This window comes from Cervus canadensis, chromosome 11 (genome assembly GCF_019320065.1).
Source record: "Cervus canadensis isolate Bull #8, Minnesota chromosome 11, ASM1932006v1, whole genome shotgun sequence".
NCBI lineage: Eukaryota > Metazoa > Chordata > Mammalia > Artiodactyla > Cervidae > Cervus > Cervus canadensis.
The window spans coordinates 73,405,564-73,425,611 of record NC_057396.1 but is presented as its reverse complement, the minus strand read 5'-3'; the positions used below and the strand labels follow the sequence as shown (position 1 = coordinate 73,425,611).

The window sequence follows — 20,048 nt, the reverse complement described above, 5'->3', positions numbered from 1 at the left end:
TCTGGGACTCCTATGATTTGAATGTTGGGGTGTTTGACACTGTCCCAGAGGTCTCTGAAGTTGTCCTCATTTCTTTTAATCTTTTTTTTTTCTTTTTCCCTCTCTGCTTCATTTATTTCCACCATTCTATCTTCCACCTACTAATCCCATCTTCTGCCTCAGTTATTCTACTGTTGGTTCCCTCCAGAGTGCTTTTGATCTCAGTTATTGCATTATTCATTATTGATTGCATTATTCATTATTGATTCATTTACTTCTTCTAGGTGCTTGTTAAACATTTCTTGCATCTTCTCAATCCTTGTCTCCAGACTATTTATCTGTAACTCCATTTGCTTTCAAGATTTTGGGGTCATTTTTACTATCATTATTCTGAATTCTTTTTCAGATAGACTCCCTATCTCCTCCTCTTTTATTTGGTTTGGTGGGCATTTATTATGTTCTTTTACCTGCTGAATATTTCTCTGCCTTCTCATCTTGTTTAGATTGCTGTGTTTGGGGTGGCCTTTCTGTATGCTGGAAGTTTGTGGTTCTTCTTCATTGTGGAGGTTTCCCCCTGTGGGTGGGGTTGGACAAGTGGCTCATCATGGTTTCCTAGTTAATGAAGCTTGTGTCAGTGTTCTGGTGGGTGGAGCTGGATCTCCTCTCTCTGGAGTGCAATGAAGTGTACAGTAGTGAGTTTTGAGGTGTCTGTGTGTTTGTTGTGACTTACGGCCGCCTGTATTTTAATGCTCAGGGTTACGTCCCTGTGTTGCTGGAGGATTAGCTTGGTATGTCTTGCTCTGAAACTTGTTGGCTCTTGGATGGGGCTTGGTTTCAGTGTAGGTATGGAGGCTTTTGGATGAGCCCTTGTCAATTAATGTTCCCTGGAGTCAGGAGTTTTCTGGTGTTCTCAAGTTTTGGATTTAAGCCTCCTGCCTCTGGTTTTCAGTCTTATTCTTACAGTAGCCTCAAGACTTCCCCATCCATGTCACACCGATGATAAAACATCTCCTTTCGAAGAGATTGGGCTACCTTTCTGGGTGCCTGGTGTCCTCTGCCAGCATTCAGAAATTGTTCTGTGGAATTTGCTCAGCATTCAAATGATCTTTTGATGAATTTGTGGGGGAGAAAGTGGCCTCCCCATCCTATTCCTCTGCCACCTTAGGACCTCCATCCTTATTTAGTGAAAGATTTTTAAAATTCTGCAATGCTTTAAAATATTCAAGAGTTTCATACACATGATTTTACATATTCTTATAATAACTCGACTTTCCCCTAACCCTATATTGCCTTTCCCCACTTCCCTCTTCCCACTGGTAGCCATAATTTGGTTTCTATATTTGTGAGTTTGCTTCTTTTTTGGTTACTTCTCAAGTGTGTTATATTTTTGATATTCCACATACATGTCATATCATACAACATTTGTGTGTTTTCTCTTTCTGCATTATTTTAGCAGTTTAATGCCCTCCAAGTGAATCCATATTCTCACAAACAGCAAAACTGTATTCATATGCAATAAGTCCTTTACATATGAACCTTCAAGCTCTGAATTTTCAAAGATGTGAATGTGTTGCTCACATGTCAAAGCATGTGAGTTAGTTCTCATGATGAGTGTACATTTTGTGTGTAAATCTTCTACACATGGGTGTGCTTTTGTGTATTCTACTGTACAGTAGTGCACAGTATCTTTATTGCAAAGATATCCAGAGGCAAGTGTAAAAGCAGTGTTGATTTTGAAGGACACTTCAGATCCTCTCTATAGATTTCCACTTAACTACACTGGTTTGATGAATGAAAATATATGGCATGATGAAAAAGATCACTACAGGTGCCTCATCATCAATAAAAATGTCCTTTTCTGCTCTGTGTAGTTGATACCCTTGTCCATCTCAATCAGAGATGCTGCTTGGTTATGTCAAAGGGGAGGAGGGAGCAAGAATTATCTCAGTATTCTGCTTGCCCAAGTGGCTCTAATTCTCAAGAAAGGGATAGAGAAGCATGTCTAAGCCTCAGTCTCATATCCAGTTTTATCTGCAATAATGCTGGTATTTTAGCTGGTACAGAATCCACCTGCAATGCAGGAGACCCTGGTTCAATTCCTGGGTCAGGAAGTTCCCCTGTAGAAGGAGTAGGCTGCCTACTCCAGTGTTCTTGGGCTTTCCTCGTGACTCAGACAGTAAAGAATCTGCCTGCAATGCAAAGACCTGGGTACAACCCCTGGATTGGAAAGATCCACAGAAGGAGGCCGTGGCAACCCACTCTAGCATTCTTGCCTGGAGAATCCCCATGGACAGAGGTGCCTGGTAGGCGACAGTCCATGAAGTCACAAAGAGTCAGGCCTGTTGAGTGAATAAGCACAGCACAATGCTAGTAATTTTGATCTCTGACTCCTGTGTGTAGTCTGCAAGTGATCCATGACCCAGAAAGATGATGATTCAATGGCCCTTTTAGTATCCAGCAATGGTGAAGCCAGAAATATCACTTTAATCATAACATTTATTGAGTAATATTGGGGAACACTCTGGTCTGAGTCAGGGATGTGAGACAAAAACAAAATCCTACTCAGATGCTTTAACTGAAGAGAATTTAATGGAGATAATTTAATTTAATAAGGAGAATACTGGCAGTGTTAAGTAAATCAGCCCAAGAACTTGAAGTACCTGGAGGCTAAGTTCATGAGGCAATTTTCATACCAGTCCTGAAGCAGTCAACACAAAGGCCTCTGTCAGGATTCTAGTGTCATGAGATCCAGGAAGAGCATGCCAGGTCACCTTTTCAACACACACCTTAGCAGGAATTTTCCTTGAAAAGATGCAGCCAACTTAACGCTTCATTGTGAAACTGGGAGAAAATGAAATTTGGATACTTTTCTCTTCCTCTTATTTCTGTTATGCTCCTGGTTTCTCCCATTGACCTAACTCAGATGGAAACTAGACACTCAAGGAGCCCTATTGATGGAATTTAAGGATTAAGCTCCAGGTAGACACCCCCCTCAAATAAATAAATAAATAAATAAATAAATAAATAAATAAGACAAACTGTAAAGATGGTCTAGGCTGATAAAGGAAGCATCATTAGCTCATTTATATTATCTGTATATCCAGGGTGTTCCCTTTGTTAGGTATTTATTATTATAACAATTTTAAATATAAAGAGCAAGGTTCAGAATCAGTAAATAAGTAGTTCGAATGCAGCAAAATTATCTGACTGTCTGATGGTTTTCCTATATCATTCAGTCTTCTATCTGCATGAGAACTTAATAACTTCCCCAAGTCAAGTCTCAAAAAAGCAATACATTTATGCATAATTAAAAAAAAAAATGAGTCCCCTTAGTATACCATTTCAGAAGATTTGATTCTCTGACGATACTGGGGAGAGGCAAGAATCATGTCCTCAGTGGGCTTAACATTTTAAAAAGAGTAAATCAGTCATAGTGGCTTAAAGTCTAGATGATTTTCTGTGAGAAATAATTGAACCCTAGGGTGCAGATCCCTCTGTGGCAATTCTGGTATAAATTCCTCAGCTTCTTCATATCCGTGCTGTCACTGGGAAATCACTCTTCTTTCACCCGTAGGACTAGGTATTGAACAGTTTGCTGTGCTGTATGCTTAGTCACTCACTCGTGTTTGACTCTTTGTGACCCCATGGACGGTAGCCCACCAGACCTCTGTCCATGAGGATGCTCCAGGCAGGAATACTGGAGTGGGTTGCCATGGCCTCCTCCAGGGGATTTTCCCAATACAGGGGTCAAATCCAGGTATTCTGCACTGCAGGCATATTCTTTACCATCTGAGCCACCAGGAAAGCCCAAGAATACTGGAGTGGGTAGCCTATCCCCTCTCTAGGGGATCTTCTGGACCCTGCAATCAAAATGGGATCTTCTGAGTTGCAGGCATATTCTTTACCAGCTAAGCAAAATTCTATTTTTCTCATAGTACAAATATTTATAAATATACCATGGAGTGGTATCACAATGGCCAAAGAAATAGATCAAAGGCTAAAAGACAGAGCCTCAGGTTGAGAGTGTCTGTCAAGAATACAAAGCTCTATAGTGCCCAGAGCCATTTCTGTCCACTTCTCTCTAAGATTACCTTGCCAAGTCAATTCTTCTCATCAGATGGCCAAAATATTGGAGGTTCACCTTCAGCATCAGTCCTTCCAATGAATTTTCAGTACTGATTTCTTTTAGGATGAACTGGTTGGATCTCCTTGCAGTCCAAGGGACTCTCAAGAGTCTTCTCCAACACCACAGTTCAAAAACATCAATTCTTAGGTGCTCAGCTTTCTTTATGGTCCAACTCTTACATCCATACCTGACTACTGGAAAACCCATACCTTGGACTAGACAGACCTTTGTCAGAAAAAGAATGTTTCTACTTTTTAATATGCTGTGTAGGATCATCATAGATTTTCTTCCAAGGAGATGGTCTCTTTATCATGTACAAAAGTTGAGAAATACACTTTATGATTTCTTACATACTGTCTCAGTTTTATAAATAACATGATTATTATTATCAGTGTGACCTTTACAGAACTCAAATTGAATCCCTGTTATACAGTTTATTCTTACTTTCTGAAAGAGTTAAAATGAGGTAAAGTTACAAAAAGTTTTTAGTTTGGGGACGGGTGTGTCAATCATTTTTTAAAAAAATTGTCTTTTCCTCAAGGGGAAATTTTTAATACATAATTTTATCCCAATTATTCCCTCATTTAATATTTAATGCCACTGATAAATATGGATATATAAAAATAATCACCTATTGTTTATGTACTGTATTTTTACCTGTATTTATACAAAAACACCAATTTAATTCTGTGTCCCATGAGCCAATTGCTGCTGCTGCCAAGTCAATTATTGTCCTAAATAATTGGCTGAAATATACAGAGCTAAGGATAGCCTGGGATATCTTACTGAAGTAAGATTTGGTCATGTGAGGGCAACCTGAGGTAGGCAAGTGTGAATAAAATGAACATGCATCACAGGACTGTCTAGAAAATAACCTTGAGGTTAGAGTGGCAGGTAGACAGACTGGTTCTATAAAGATCTATCTGTTCCATTTCCCTAAATCATTCACCCGTGGGGGAAAAACAATGAATTTCAATTATTGACACTTTAGACACTGCATCATAATTATTCTGAAAACGAAGAATCATAGTTCTAAAGAAAAGCAATATTTAAAGGGCGTGTAAGTGACCAATTCATGATAATGATTTGTAGAAAAGATCTAAGCTTCTCAACTATTAAAAGACTTGCAGAAAAGCATTTGAAATTATGTAAATATGTTCTATATTAACTTAAATATTGAAACATCTAGTGCATGATTACTAGGTTATTTCTGGGTAGTTAAAGACAAATTTGATGAGGAACATTTTTAAAGACTACTGAATTTCTTATAATATTGCTTCTGTTTTATGTTTTGTGTTTTTGGCCATAAGGCATGTGGGATCATAGCTCCCTAAAAGGGGATCACATCTTTGTTCCCTGCATTGCAAAATGAAGTTTTAACTACTGGATCACCTGGAAAGTTCCCTATGTAACTTCTTTATGCCACATGTATTTAGAAGTTTGAAAGGAGTAGGCATTGATGAAATGATGTTATTAATGGAAAATGATAAAAAACAAATACATTTTTATTTCATTTACTTTAGACATCATTGGAAGCTGAGCAAACACAATGTTAAAGGAAAACTACACAGAAGTGACTGAGTTTATTCTCCTGGGACTGACAGATCGAGCTGAGTTGCAGCCTGTCCTTTTTGTGGTCTTCCTAGCCATCTACCTGATCACAGTCTTCGGCAATGTAAGCATGATTTTGTTAATCAGAACTGACTCAAAGCTTCAGACTCCAATGTACTTCTTCCTCAGCCACCTCTCCTTTGTAGATCTCTGTTATGCCACCAATGTCATGCCTCAGGTGCTGGTCAATCTCTTATCCAAGAGAAAAACCATTTCCTTCCTTGGTTGCTTTATACAATTTGACTTTTTCATTTCCTTGGGGCTCACAGATAGCTATATGCTCACAGCAATGGCTTATGACCGTTACATGGCCATCTGCAAACCCTTGTTATATGGCATCAAAATGTCCCGAGGTGTCTGCCTCTCTCTCGTTGCTGCATCTTATATTTATGGCTTTGCAAATGGTCTTACCCAGACCATCCTGATGCTCCGCCTCTCCTTCTGTGGACCCAATGAAATCAACCACTTTTACTGTGCAGACCCACCTCTCCTAGTCCTGGCCTGCTCAGACACTTATGTCAATGAAACTGCCATGTTCGTGGTGGCTGGTTCCAACCTCATGTTTTCTCTCACCATCATCCTCATCTCCTACATTTTCATATGTACATCCATTCTGCAAATGCGTTCTCCAGAAGGGAGGCACAAGGCCTTCTCCACCTGTGGGTCTCATCTGACAGTTGTTACTATGTTTTATGGGACACTGTTCTGGATGTATCTGAGGTCGCCTTCAGTGGCATCTGTAGAACAGACCAAAATTGCAGCTGTGTTTTATATCTTTCTGAGTCCTATGCTAAACCCTTTGATCTACAGCCTTCGGAACAAAGATGTTAAGAGAGCAATAAGGAGAGTGATTCAAGAGAAATTGTTTGTCAATTAAGTACACATTTGGCCAGAGGTATGTAATATATTTGTATTCCCTGACCGATTAGAAAGAATTTTAAATTAATAAGTCACTTTTTGTCATTGACTTATTTTTGCCTTTTGCAATTCACTTATGAAATGTGGAAGAATCTATCAGATCATTAGCTTGTGTCATTTCAGTGTATTTAAAATGAATACCACATGGAAATCCAATGACAAGACCAGATAGCATTATTATTTTTGTAATATTAGTAAAGGACAGATAATTCTGTACACAATATTCATAAAGGTAGAAAGTTATAAAAGACAGAATTACCAATGATGCTAAGACAATGCCAATTTGTTGGATTTGAGGGGTTTAAAAATTTCCAAATTATTTTCCAAAACTTGTCAATCATATAAGGAGGAAAGTTTTTGGTTTAGTTGGTTGGTTCTTTCCTTTGTTCACATTGTATGACCAAGAAGATTTTTGGGTATCTTAAATTATTACTCTAAAAACTATATTTAGATATTACTACTGGTCTAACGGAATCCTCATTGATTAAATGTTTGACAGAAATGCCAAATTTCCTTTAGATTTTTTTTTAATATTTCTTTTGATTTTTTTTTAACCAATATACCTCCAGCATTAATTTATTATTGGCTTTCACTTTTTTTTTTTGTATGCACTGTTAACAGCTCACAGACAAAAATAGTGAATAGTATAAAGAGCACTTTTCAAAGCATAGCTAATCATCATTAAGTTTTCACACAATGACACTTTGTTTCAAATTTGCACAAATCTCCATGCCATGGGCCTGACTGCTCACCTTGGCATCTCCCCCTGGGACATACAGGTTGGCGAAGCTCACAGTGCTGGAAAACTCAGAAGAGACAAGAGTTGAGCAGAACTTGGTTCTGTTAGGTCAATCGAGTTGATTTTTTTTTTAACTGATTTATAACTGATTTGTAATTTTAAGTTTCAGGTATACACCATTTGAAAGTCACTCAGTCGTGTCCAACTCTTTGTGATCCCATGGACTGTAGCCTGCCAGTCTCTTCTGTCCATGGGGATTCTCCAGGCAAGAATACTCAAGTGGGTTGACATGCCCCTCTCTAGGGGATCTTCCAAACTCAGGGATCAAACCCAGGTCTCCTGAATTGCGGGCAGATTCTTTAGTGTCTGAGCCACCAGGGAAACCTGGTGTTCTGCATAGTAATTTACAATTTATAGAAATGTTAAAGAGGCTCTTCCGTTTGGCTTAGTGGTAAAGGATCTGCTTGCAGTGCAGGCGACTCAGAAAATACAGGTTTCAGAACTGGGTTGGGAAGATCCACTGGCAGAGGAAATGTTTAAAAAACAGTAAGACCAATTCAAGAGGAGTTATTTGCCAAATAGCGTAGACATTTTGGTCACAGGTATGTAACATATCCATATTCTCTGATCAGTCAGTGAGCACTTTAAATTAACAAATCATTTTGGCTATTGACTATTCTTTTCCTTTTATAACTCACCTATGATACTTGGAAGAATGTTATCAAATTGTTAGTTTTGGCTCAGTATATTAAAATAACACCACACATATATTAAGACACAAGACCAAACAGCATTGTCATTGCTCTATAAAATTAGCAAAAGGCAAATCATTCTGTCTACATTACCCATAGTCACCAAACATGTGAACTTGCTTGTTGGATTGTTTCTTTTGTATTTTTTATTCAAATTATATAGAAATGAAGATCTTTAGGAATCTCAGGTTATGGCTCCAAGCTATGTCTTTAGATAGTAGTACTGGTCCAATAGAATCCTCATGCATAAGATTGTTGATGTAAATCCTAAATATCCTACAGAATATTTTCATTATATATTTTAAGTGTTTTAATCTATTTATATCCCTATCATAAACTAGTTTTGAGGTTTTGTTTTTTTGGTTTTGTTATGAACCATTTCCAGTACACATCCTAAATATAAAGCAATGTGAAGATTACCAGTGTCAGGAGAACTAGCAATTAATATATCACACAACACCACGTTTTTCATCTTTTAGATTTTTATTTTCTCCTGGAGCATAGTTGATTAGCACTGTTGTGTTAGTTTCCGGCGCACAGCAAGGTGACTCAGTTACCTATGCATGGATCTACACTTTTCCCATTGCTCACCCATTTAGATTACTGTAGAGTAGTGAACCGTCTTCCCTGTGCTATAACGGCAGGTCCCCCATTTCACTGTTTCAGAAACTCAGATCCTCACCTCTGCATGGCATGGACACTAGTGCTCACCTTTGGCATCGCCTCCTGAGGCGTGTCTGGGGAAAGGCTATGACACTGAAGCATGCTTAGAAGAGATGGGACCTGAGCAGAGCAGGGTCCTATGAAGTCTGTCCAGTGAATTTTCTTTCATCAGATCTTCAGTGTCCTCACAGATGTTTGAATTTTCATAAGTGAAAATCTAGAAAGATGATGTAGATTTGTAGTTTTTAAAACTATTGAGACTATCTTATTAGGTCTTATCAAGTACTGAACTGGTATTATTCCTTTTATCATTTATACTTTCTATCCCTTCTATGATGTGTAAAGTCTAAAAGTTTGATTTGCCTGATATTCACATATATTTGGCTGTTTATTTTTTGTTTGTTTTTAGTTGGTTATGTCCAGTATGTTTATTTTGACTTTTTTATTTTGAGAGTCCTTTTGATCACTATTTCTTATTTTATTGTGGATATTGACACTTTTGAATATTTCTGACAACTTAGTTTGTGCTTTTTACAAACTTCTTTGTGCTTTTTCTCCTCTTTACCTACTGTGAATTAAATCATATTTTGCTACTTTCCTTTCTTTTTAATCCTCGTTTGACTATGACACATTCTATTTTCTGTTATATTAATAAGTTCCCTTAAATTGTGTATGCATACTTCTCTTAGTCTTCATTAATCAGTACAACTACTTTGCTATTAAATAATAAAAAGAATGTAAAATATTTTAATTATGAATTCATCCTGCTTCTAACTTATAAACTGTCATTTGCAGGTATAGAATAAATCATTAACAGTAAATTATTTATTAATGAACTTTATTATCTATATTGTATATGATTACAGTTATATTAAATGGTGATTCAATGTTCATGTTCCTTTAACTTTTGTGACATTTATCAATTTTTCTCTGACTATTATATGGCACCCACTCTTCATTTACGGTTTAGTTTTCCCCTGTGTGATATATATCCTTAATCAGTTCTTTCAGTAAGAGTCCCTCTCAATCCACTTATCTGAGAATATCACTTGTCCATTCCCAAAGGAGAATTTATTTGGGTATGAATGTAGAAAGACAGATACTTGCTTTCAGTATTTAAAATATCTTATAGTCTGGCTTCTTTTTGTTTGGCTACTCAGATGGATGTATTACCAGATTATTTGTTATTTCTCTGTAGGTAAGATACTATCTTTTTCATTTTCTAATATTCAGTTTCAGTGTTTGTTGGGATTTAGTTACATTTATGCTTTTGCATTTTCATTACCTCTTTGCTGATCTCTTAAAGTCATATCCTCTTAGGATATATTCTCACAATATCATATAATTTTAATTCATAGAAATTTTAAAACCGCATTTTTATCATTGTGATTTACTCATGATTATATTATCCCCAGTATTCTCAGCGTCATGCGGGCCAGGTCGAAGGTCCTTATATAGCTTTGCTCACTGATTTAAAGTCAGAATTTATCACAAAACCTAGAATAGAGATATTCTGAATAAATATCACTTGAGTTAATAAACTATCACTATGACCTTTGCATTACAGTTTTTTGAGTAGTAAAAGATCTACTCCCTTTCATTTTCCAACATAATTTTTATTCAATCTAAATCATTTAGAATCTGACTGTACAGTTTCTAAGCCTCATGCCTCCTACCATGAAACAGAAACACTTGAAAAACAGAAACCGTCTTTGACTTTTTCTTACATTCTCCATTGACTGCACAGTGGCAAACAGAAGATTTTCTCTGAACATTTGACAACTATGTGGATGGATGAATGAACAGATTAATTGATAAGTGAATGCCTTTGTACCCAGAGAATGTGCAGCATTATGTGGACATGCTGCATTTCTATTCTAAGCAATACGATATCCAAGACTAATAATCTATTTGATCCCGGACTCACAATGTATTAACTGTAGGTTCCAGGGAAAGTTAATTAACCTCTACTTGTTTCAGTTTCCTATCTGTAATATGAAGGTACTAATCCTAAGAACCTACACCATTTGTAAGTTTATCTGAGCTAATGCTTGTGTAGCTATTAAGCCTAAGGCTGGCACATATTTACTCAATGCCTATTGAGTGAGTGAGTGAGTGAGTGAAGTTGCTCAGTCGTCTCCGACTCTTTGCGACCCCATGGACTGTAGCCTACCAGGATCCTCCCTCCATGGGATTCTCCAAGCAAGAATACTGGAGTGGGTTGTCATTTCCTCCTCCAGGGGATCTTCCCAACACAGGAATCGAACCTGGGTCCCCTGCATTGCAGGCAGACACTTTAACCTCTGAGCCATCAGGGAAGCCTATAACTAATTACTCCCATCGTGTTTTCTTTCCTGTGACCTTTAAACAAGGTTGTCATTATCACAAATCCTCTCTCTGTAGCCTTTCAGTTTGAGGGCTGAGATTATGCATTCAATGAAATGCAGATTTACCTGAGAGTGGGAAAACTAAGAGGTTTTACAGTCCTCAATAAATACACATTGCACACTCCTTGAAGTATTTAGGACACATTGGTTCATAACTGTTATCTCCAGGGACCATGCTAGCTATGGAAATGACACCTCTGCTCACAAAGGTTTGAATTCTAGCAGTGACACTAGAAACATAAGTGAGTAATGAAAGCAGAGTGTGTTAGTCAAGGGTAGAGCAGAGAGGTAGACAGCATGGTGAATGGCGGTCAAACTCTGTGGAGGCAAAACAAAGTTATACTCATTAACAGAAGAGAATTTAATGGAAAGAATTTAACTTAATAAAGAGAACACAGACAGTGTTATAGAAATCAATCCAAGTAGATGAAACACCTAGAGGCTAACTTCAGAAGGTAAAGAAATCCCAGTCCTGAAGCAGCTAACACAAAGGCCACTGTCAGAAGTCCAGTGAAACTAGGTTCAGGAAGAACATCCCAGCCTGCCTCTCAGCACACGCCTCAGCAGGAATTTTCCTTGGAAGAATGCAGCCACCTAACTGGGGGGAAATGAGAAAGACATTTGGATACTTTTCTCTTATGCTCTCACCTCTGTTATGCTCCTGGTTTCTCCCACTGGCCAAACTTGGAAATTTGATACCAAAGGAGCTCTAGTGATGGAATCTAAGGATTAAATTTCAGGTGGGCAAAAAAAATGTAGAGAAAAAAGGCATTAGGTCTAGATGGGCTAGGCTGACAAAGGAAGAATCACCAGCCCATTTATATTATCTGTTTTTCCACCATATTCTCTTTGCTAAATATTTATTATTATAACTGTTTAAAATATAAAGAACAAGGTTTAGAATCAGGATATAAGTAGTCCAACTAATTAAAGTTGCCTGATTTTCCAGTGGTTTTCCTATATCATGCACTCTTCTATCTTGCATGTTGAAAATTTAAACACAATAAAATGAACTGCTGAAGATTTGTGAATATCAGAAACAGCTTTTAGATTTTATGTATTAGAGAAGGGATAGAAACTATAAATTATATTAGGAAAAAAACTAGTTTATTGCTTCACATAATCTAATAATATAAAGTCAATGTTTAGATAACTACAGAAAGAAAGCAAAAATCCACAAACATCTCTCTCATGTTCTACATATGAAATAATAAAATGTGTTTGGAGATATTGAAGATCTGAATAAAGCAGAACAATCAACTAGATTGATGTAACAGAACCATGTTCTACTCAACTCCCACATCTTCTGAGAGCTTTCCAACACTGTAATCTTCCCCAGCCTCAGGAGGAGGTGCCAAAGGTGAGCAATGGGGGCCAAGACAAGGAGAGATGTGCAACTGAGACAAAAGTGTCATTATGAGAAAACGTAAAGATGACTTGTTATGCTTAGACAAGTGCTTTTTAAGTTATTTTCTATTTCTGTCTGTGAGATGTTAACAGTTCATAATAAAAAGTAATAAATGAAAGCAAAATATCACTTTTAAAGTGGGATGCATATTGGTAACAAAACCAAAAGAAATATTTTTTTAAAAATCTAAAGGAAAATTGGCATTTCTGTCAAAAGTTTTATGAATTAGGATACCATTGGACCAGTATGCATATCTAATTTAGTATAACTTAATAGCTACACAATATGGAGAGCTTAATATATCCCCCAATCAGCTCAAAATATCAAGACATTTAGGCTTAAGTTAAACAAACAATGAGTCCCACTGCTTTACCATTTCAGGAGGTTTGATTCCCTGATGATATTGGAGTGTGGCATGAAGTCATGTCTGCAATGAACTTAAGATTTTAAAAAAAGTGAAACACTCGTGTTTGTTTATAGCCTAAATGGTTTTCTATGAAAAATAATTGAAACTTAGGGAGCTGGTCCGTGTGTGACATGCTGGTGTACACTTCTCAGATTCTTCACATCAGTGCTGTCCCTGGGAAATCACTCTCCTCTCACAGGTAGGACTTGGTATTGTCAAAATATATTTGGGAAATTAGACATAGATACTTTAATCAATAAAAATAAAATTATGGCCTGAAATCTATTCTCATAAATTAACAAATGCTTTTATAAACAATTCTAAAGTGAATCAATAAAAAAATCTGTCTGCATAAAAAAATAACAGCACATATTTAGAATAAGTACAATGTGAGAAACACTCTTCATTGAAAGTTGTATGAAAATCATTATTATTTTATAATTTAGGCAAAGTTCTTCTTTAACAGTCAGTTTTATTCTCTTCCTCTGCAATGTGGGTAAAAAGCATTAGTGGCGCCTAGGTCATCGGCTGAGGCATTGCTGTCACTGAGTCCTTGCTGCCATGAAAGTGGAAAAAGTGGGTGTGCTCGTCACTCAGTCGTGTCCAACCTTTGCCTGGACCGTAGCTCACCAGGCTCCTCTGTCCACGGGCTTCTCGGGGTAAGAGTCCTGGGGTGGGTGGCCATTCCCTGCTCGGGAGAGTCTTCCCGAACCAGGGATTGAACCCATGTCTCCTGAATTGCAGGCATTTCTTAGCCATCTGGGCAACCAGTGAAGTCCACTTTCTCCTATATTGCCCCCTCTAATTGCCACCAACTTTCACCTGGTGCAAGTGATATGATATGTTTCCCCCCACAGAAGTGGGTGGACTGTATAGTTCATTGGGTCACAAAGAGTTGGACACAACTGAGTGACTTTCACTTGCACTTGCATTTTACCACCCTGATCAATAAATTCAAGTATCTCAGTAGGATAATAAAGTAGTGTGAATGGGTGAGAAAGCAGGGGTGGTTCTTCACTTACAAAGTGCTTTAAACGTGATCTGTGTCCATCCCAGCACTGTAGCTTTTAGTGAGTTGCAGTAACAATGACGTACCTGGTCACTTCCTGCTATTGAACAAAAGTATAGATTTTTCCAACATTGCCTTTATGGTCTCCTTTATCATTCACAAAAGTTTAGAAGTGTACCTTATGATTTTTCACATAACATCAGTCTTATAGGTAATATGATTTTTATTATCAGTGTGACCATTTACATGTTTTAAAGAACTTGAATCAAATTTCTATCATAGAGTTTATTCTTACCCTCTGCAAGAGTTAAAATGAGGGATAGTTTCAGCAAAATCGTTATGGTTTGGGGATGTGTCTGATAGTCATTTTAAAATAAATGTCTCTTCCCCTAAGAGGAAACTTTTAATATATTATTTTTCCCCATTACTCCCTCCTTTAATATTTAATATCAATGATATATATGTGTGTGTTTGTATAAAAGTATACACACATTTTTGTGTAATGTATGCTTATCTGTTTTTATAGAAAAAAGAATTGACTTAATTTTGTGTCCCATTAACCAATTTATGCCCTCAATAATTGGCTATAATATACAAAGCTAAGGATATCCTGAGATGTCTTAAAAGTGAAACAAGCTTTGGTGATGTGAGGGCCGCTTGAGGCAGGCAAGAGGAGATAAAGTGAACAGGCATCACTTTCTGTTGTGATGGGAGGGATTAACCAAAAGGACCCTGAGGTTAGAGTGGCAGCAGACAGACACGGGTCATGGAAGTGTCCATCTGTTCTGCTTCCTTAAGTCCATCCGGCTGAGAAAATGCATGAGCTTCACTGACTGTTCAGACACTGCACCAACATTATACTGAAACAAAGGATCATAACTTCAAAGAAAAGCAATGCTTAAAGGAAATGTCAGTGACCAATTCATGAGAATGAATTGCAGAAGAGGTAAATTATTTTCATATAGGAAAAGACTTGTGGAAAAGCATTTGAAGATATGACTACTTTTATGTAAAGGAACTCTACATTTAAAGTTAGCTATTGAAAACACCAAATGCATGCTAGGATATTTCTGTGTGTGTGTGTGTGTGTGTGTGTTTTAAGAATTTTTCAATGTGGACAATTTTTAAAGTATTTACTAAATTTCTTATAATGTGGCTTCTGTTTTATATTTTGTTTTTTTGTCAATGAGTCATGTGGTATCTTAGCTTCTTATTTGGGGATCAAACCCTCACCCCTTGCATTGTAGGACCACTGGATTGCCAGAGAAGTCTCCTAGGTTATTTGTTTAAATTAATTTACTTATTTTAATTGGATGCTAGTTATTTTACAATATTATAGTGGTTTTTGCCATACGTTGACATGAATCAGCCCTTTATACAACATGTATTTACAAGTTTGAGAGAGGTAGGCATCAGATAACACCATGTGAGTTGGGGGGGGGGGAAACAAGGACCAATTAATTTTCATTTCCTTTATTTTAGAAATCTTTGGAAGCTGAGCAAACACAATGTTAAAGGAAAACTACACAGAGGTGACTGAGTTTATTCTCCTGGGACTGACAGATTGAACTGAGTTGCAGCCTGTCCTTTTTGTGGTCTTCCTAGTCATCTACCTGATCACAGTCTTCGGCAATGTGAGCATGATTTTGTTAATCAGAGCTGACTCAAAGCTTCATATGCCAATGTACTTCCTGCTCAGCCACCTCTCCTTTGTAGATCTCTATTATGATACCACTGTTACTCTTCAGATGCTGGTCAATCTCTCATCTAAGGAAAAAAAACACTTCCTTCCTTGATTGCTTTATACAATTTGACTTTTTCATTTCCTTGGGGCTTACAGATAGATATATTCTCACAGCAATGGCTTATGACTGTTACATAGCCATCTGCAAACCCTTGGCAGCAAAATGTCCCGAGGTGTCTGCCTCTCTCGTTGCTACTTCTTATATTTATGGCTTTACAAATGGTCTTACATAGACCATCCTGATGCTCCATCTCTCCTACTGTGGACCCAATAAAATCAACCACTTTTACTGTGCGGACCCACCACTCTTAGTCCTAGCCTGCTCAGATACTTATGTCAGTGAAACTGCCATGTTTGTGGTGGCTGGTTCCAACTTCATATTTTCTCTCACCATCATCCGAATCTCCAACATTTTCATCTTTACAGCCATCCTGCAAATGTATTCTCCAGAAGGGAGGCACAAGGCCCTCTCCACCTGTGGGTCTCAACTAACAGTTGTCACCATGTTTTGTGGGACACTGTTCTGGATGTATCTAAGGCCACCTTCAGTGGCATCTGTAGAGCAGACCAAAATTGCAGCTGTTTTTTATGTCTTTGTGAGTCCTATGCTAAACCCTTTGATCTACAGCCTTCAGAACAAAGATGTTAAAAGAGCAATAAGGAAAGTGTTTCAAGAGAAATCATTTGTCAAATCGGGTACATATTTAGTCAGAGGTATGTAATATAATTGTATCCTCTGACCAATTAGAGAAAATTTTCAACTAATAAGTCACTTTTTCTCATTGACTTGTCCTTTTCTTCTGTAATTCACCTATGAGACTTGAAAGAATTTGTCCAGTCACTAGCTTGTGTTACTTTACTGTATTTAAAATGACTGCAACATTGGGTGGAGAAGGAAATGGCAACCCACTCCAGTATTCTTGCCTGGAGAATTGCATGGACAGAGGATCAGCATCAGTCCTTCCGATGAACACCCAGGACTTATCTCCTTCAGATTGGACTGGTTGGATCTCCTTGCAGTCCAAGGGACTCTCAAGAGTCTTCTCCAACACCACAGATCAAAAGCATCAATTCTTTGGTGTTCAGCTTTCTTTAGAGTCCAACTCTCACATCCATACATGACTACTGGAAAAACCACAGCTTTGACTACATGGACCTTTGTTGGAAAAGTAATGTCTCTGCTTTTTAATATACTGTCTAGATTGGTCATAACTTTTCTTCCAAGGAGCAAGCATGTTTTAATTTCATGGCCGCAGTCACCATCTGCGGTGATTTTGGAGCCCCCCAAAATAAAATCTGTCACTGTTTCCATTCTTTCCCCATCTATTAGCCATGAAGTGATGGGACCAGATGCCATGATCTTAGTTTCCTGAATGATGAGTTTAAAGGCAACTTTTTCACTCTACTCTTTCACTTTCAAGAGGCTTTTTAGTTCTTCTTCAGTTTCTTCCATAAGGATGGTGTCATCTGAATATCTGATGTTATTGATATTTCTCCTGGCAATCGTGATTCCACCTTGTGCTTCATCCAGCCTAGCATTTCTCATGATGTACTCGTCATAAAAGTTAAATAAGCAGGGTGACAATATTCAGCCTTGATATACTCCTTTTCCGATTTGGAACCTGTGTGTTTTTCCATGCCCAGTTCACATAGGCTTACAGGTTTCCAAATATATCACACATGGTATCTTTGCCTCTGGTCCTTATCCTTCCTAGAATATTCTCCTTTGAATTGTCTGATTGATTTTTCTTTCTCTTCCAGCTTGTTATTTAAAAAGTCACTTTTATGTGAGTTCATTGTTAATGTTGCTGTTTGAAATTTAAACATTTCCTTCATTTTCTTTCTTTTCCTCCATGCCAGAGTCATTTGAAACACTATTGATTTATTGTGGTATTATCTTTCTGTGTCCACTAGAATGTGAATGCCAGAAGGGCAGGGATTTTGAAGCTTTGGTTCATTTCTCCATCTACAGTGCATAAATACACAATGTAGTAGTTATCAATAAATACTTTTTGGATTACTTTGTGATGTCCATAAAGATTTTAGAGTGAAACTAAACAGATATTATTATTCCCATTTAAAATAAGAAAATGAAGTGCCTTCTAGGTAAAAATAATTATCTATTATTAGTAACTACTATTATCATATTCCATAAATGTATATTAAGTACTTAATATACAATGGAAGGGAACTATAGGTACAAAAGTGCTTTTTTTAAACTGTTTCTGAATCATAACTACAGTAAGTTTTAGTGACTCATTTGGTAATGAGACAAGAATTGGGCAAGTTAGAAAAAAATGAAGTGTGAGAGAAATAAAAACATAAAAGCCTCTGGGGAGTACAAAAGAGGGGACTCAGCACTTATTTAGAAGTGAAGATGAGAATAAGCTACAAATTGTCATATGTCTAGATAGATGGAGTCATGTTTAATAACTTAAATGCTTCTTTTCTTTATGAAAACACTCTGTCATCGTTGTAGACCATCCTCAAAATACTATGTGAGAATTCATTTCATCTAACAATTCTTTGTTCATTGATTTGTCATGTGTTTATAGGACTCTAGTGATTTTGCCTTTGTGTTTTGGTTTGTAATTATATTTTTAAAGTGTGATTCTGGGAACATCTGTGTTAGGATCATCTGGATAAACGTTAAGTGTGAGATCCCACTGTCCCATGTGACTTTCTGACACAAATGTTCTGTAGATTATCTTGATTAACAAGCTTCTTGGAGCTATTGTTTTGTCAAGCAGTTTATAAGCTCCTGTTTTTCCTATGAAAGATATAACACTGTGAATCTTTCTGTGGGGATTCAGAGATGAATAAAATATTGCAAGTAGCTTGGTATTTCATGCAGATGCTATTTTTTTCTTTTCTTTTTTAAAGTAATGTATAAATTTGCCCTTAGAAATCAAAGAACAGTAATGAAGAATAGTTTACTCTGCCCTTGAAGAACTAGCATATAAATAGCAAGTGGATCCTAAAATGGAAGGATCCTAAAATGGAAGGCTACACCTCTACTGCAGCCCCACGGATGCTCACTGTGATGTTATCAGGGAAGAAGACCATCAGCTTTGCTGGCTGCTTTGTACAATGTTACCTTTTCATAGCACTTCTCCTCACTGAGTTTTACATGCTGGCGGCAATGGCCTATGACCACTACGTGCCCATATGAAACCCTCTGCACTACAGTGTGAAGATGGCTGGGTGCGTCTGCATAAGCTTGGCCACATTTCATTAAGTCTACGGTTTCTCAGATGGAATCTTCCAGGCCATCCTGACCTTTCACTTGACCTTCTGTAGATCCAACATCATCAACCATTTCTACTGTGCTGACCCGCCGCTCATTAAGCTTTCTGGCTTTGATACTTATGTCAAAGAGCATGCCATGTTGATATCTGCAGGCTTCAACTTCGCCAGCTCCCTCATCATCATCCTGATTTCTTATGCCTTAATTCTCACTGCAATCCTCAGGATCAAACCAGCAGAAGGAAGGTGCAAGGCATTCTCCACCTGTGGTTCCCAGATGACGGCTGTAAACCTATTTTATGGGACACTCTTTTGCATGTATGTAAGACCACCAACAGACAAGACAGTGGAAGAATCCAAGATAATAGCTGTCTTCTAAGCTTCTGTAAGTTCAGTACCTAATCCATTGATCTACAGCGTGAGGAACAGGATGTAAAACAAGCATTGAAGAGAGTCCTCAGAAGAAATATAGTCACTGAGATGGCCATGCCTCAATTTCCATTAAACTGTAACTCTTAATCTTTGGCTCAAATATCTTTAACATTTATAAGATCAATTTTCGTATTCTTTGTGTCTGTGTTTCAATTGTTCTTCGGACTGAGAATAAATAAGCTGTACTTAGTCTAGACTGCTGCCCTTTAATATGTTTACCTGGGTTGGCGGTAGTAACATTTCCTTGGATATTGTTAGAAATGAAGCATAGAATCCTGCACCTCAGATCACCTATTTCAAAACTGCTTTTAGAATCAAATTTTAGGTTCTTTTAAGTCATTACATTGTGAGGAACCCCCTTCTAAGTGAAAATTCCTACTAGGTGTTGCCTGGAGCAGTGGTATGCTCTTACTGCTTACAATAGTAAACAGGATACACATGCTCTGAGCTCAGTTCTTTGAATTTATTCTCTTTTTATTGCCATCTATTTGGAGGGGCTAAGAATCTTTAAGAAGACCAACCTTCTGTACTTTTCCCCTAACTTACTGAGTAAAACTGTGAACCATGGGTCATGGTGGTGTTTTTCTGGTTCTTATGAATGCACTTGTTTGATGATCAGTTTGGAATG

General features: G+C 37.5%; 2 protein-coding genes and 1 pseudogene across 2 annotated transcripts in view; all 3 read left to right on the top strand.

Moving 5' to 3' along the window:
• The window catches only part of LOC122450481 (fatty acid desaturase 2-like protein FADS2B), a 914,319-nt gene that overhangs the window by 413,474 nt on the left and 480,797 nt on the right, over nucleotides 1–20,048 (top strand). The gene's annotated exons all lie outside the window — the stretch shown is intronic.
• Nucleotides 5,655–6,593, top strand: LOC122450516 (olfactory receptor 1030-like). The gene has a single exon (XM_043482892.1). It carries the CDS (start codon nucleotides 5,655–5,657, stop codon nucleotides 6,591–6,593), a length of 939 nt encoding a protein of 312 aa, XP_043338827.1.
• Nucleotides 15,507–19,367, top strand: LOC122449981 (annotated as a pseudogene).

Bases quoted from the DNA above. Each gene is read 5' to 3' on its own strand.
- LOC122450516 (XM_043482892.1), top strand. From the start codon at position 5,655: ATGTTAAAGGAAAACTACACAGAAGTGACTGAGTTTATTCTCCTGGGA.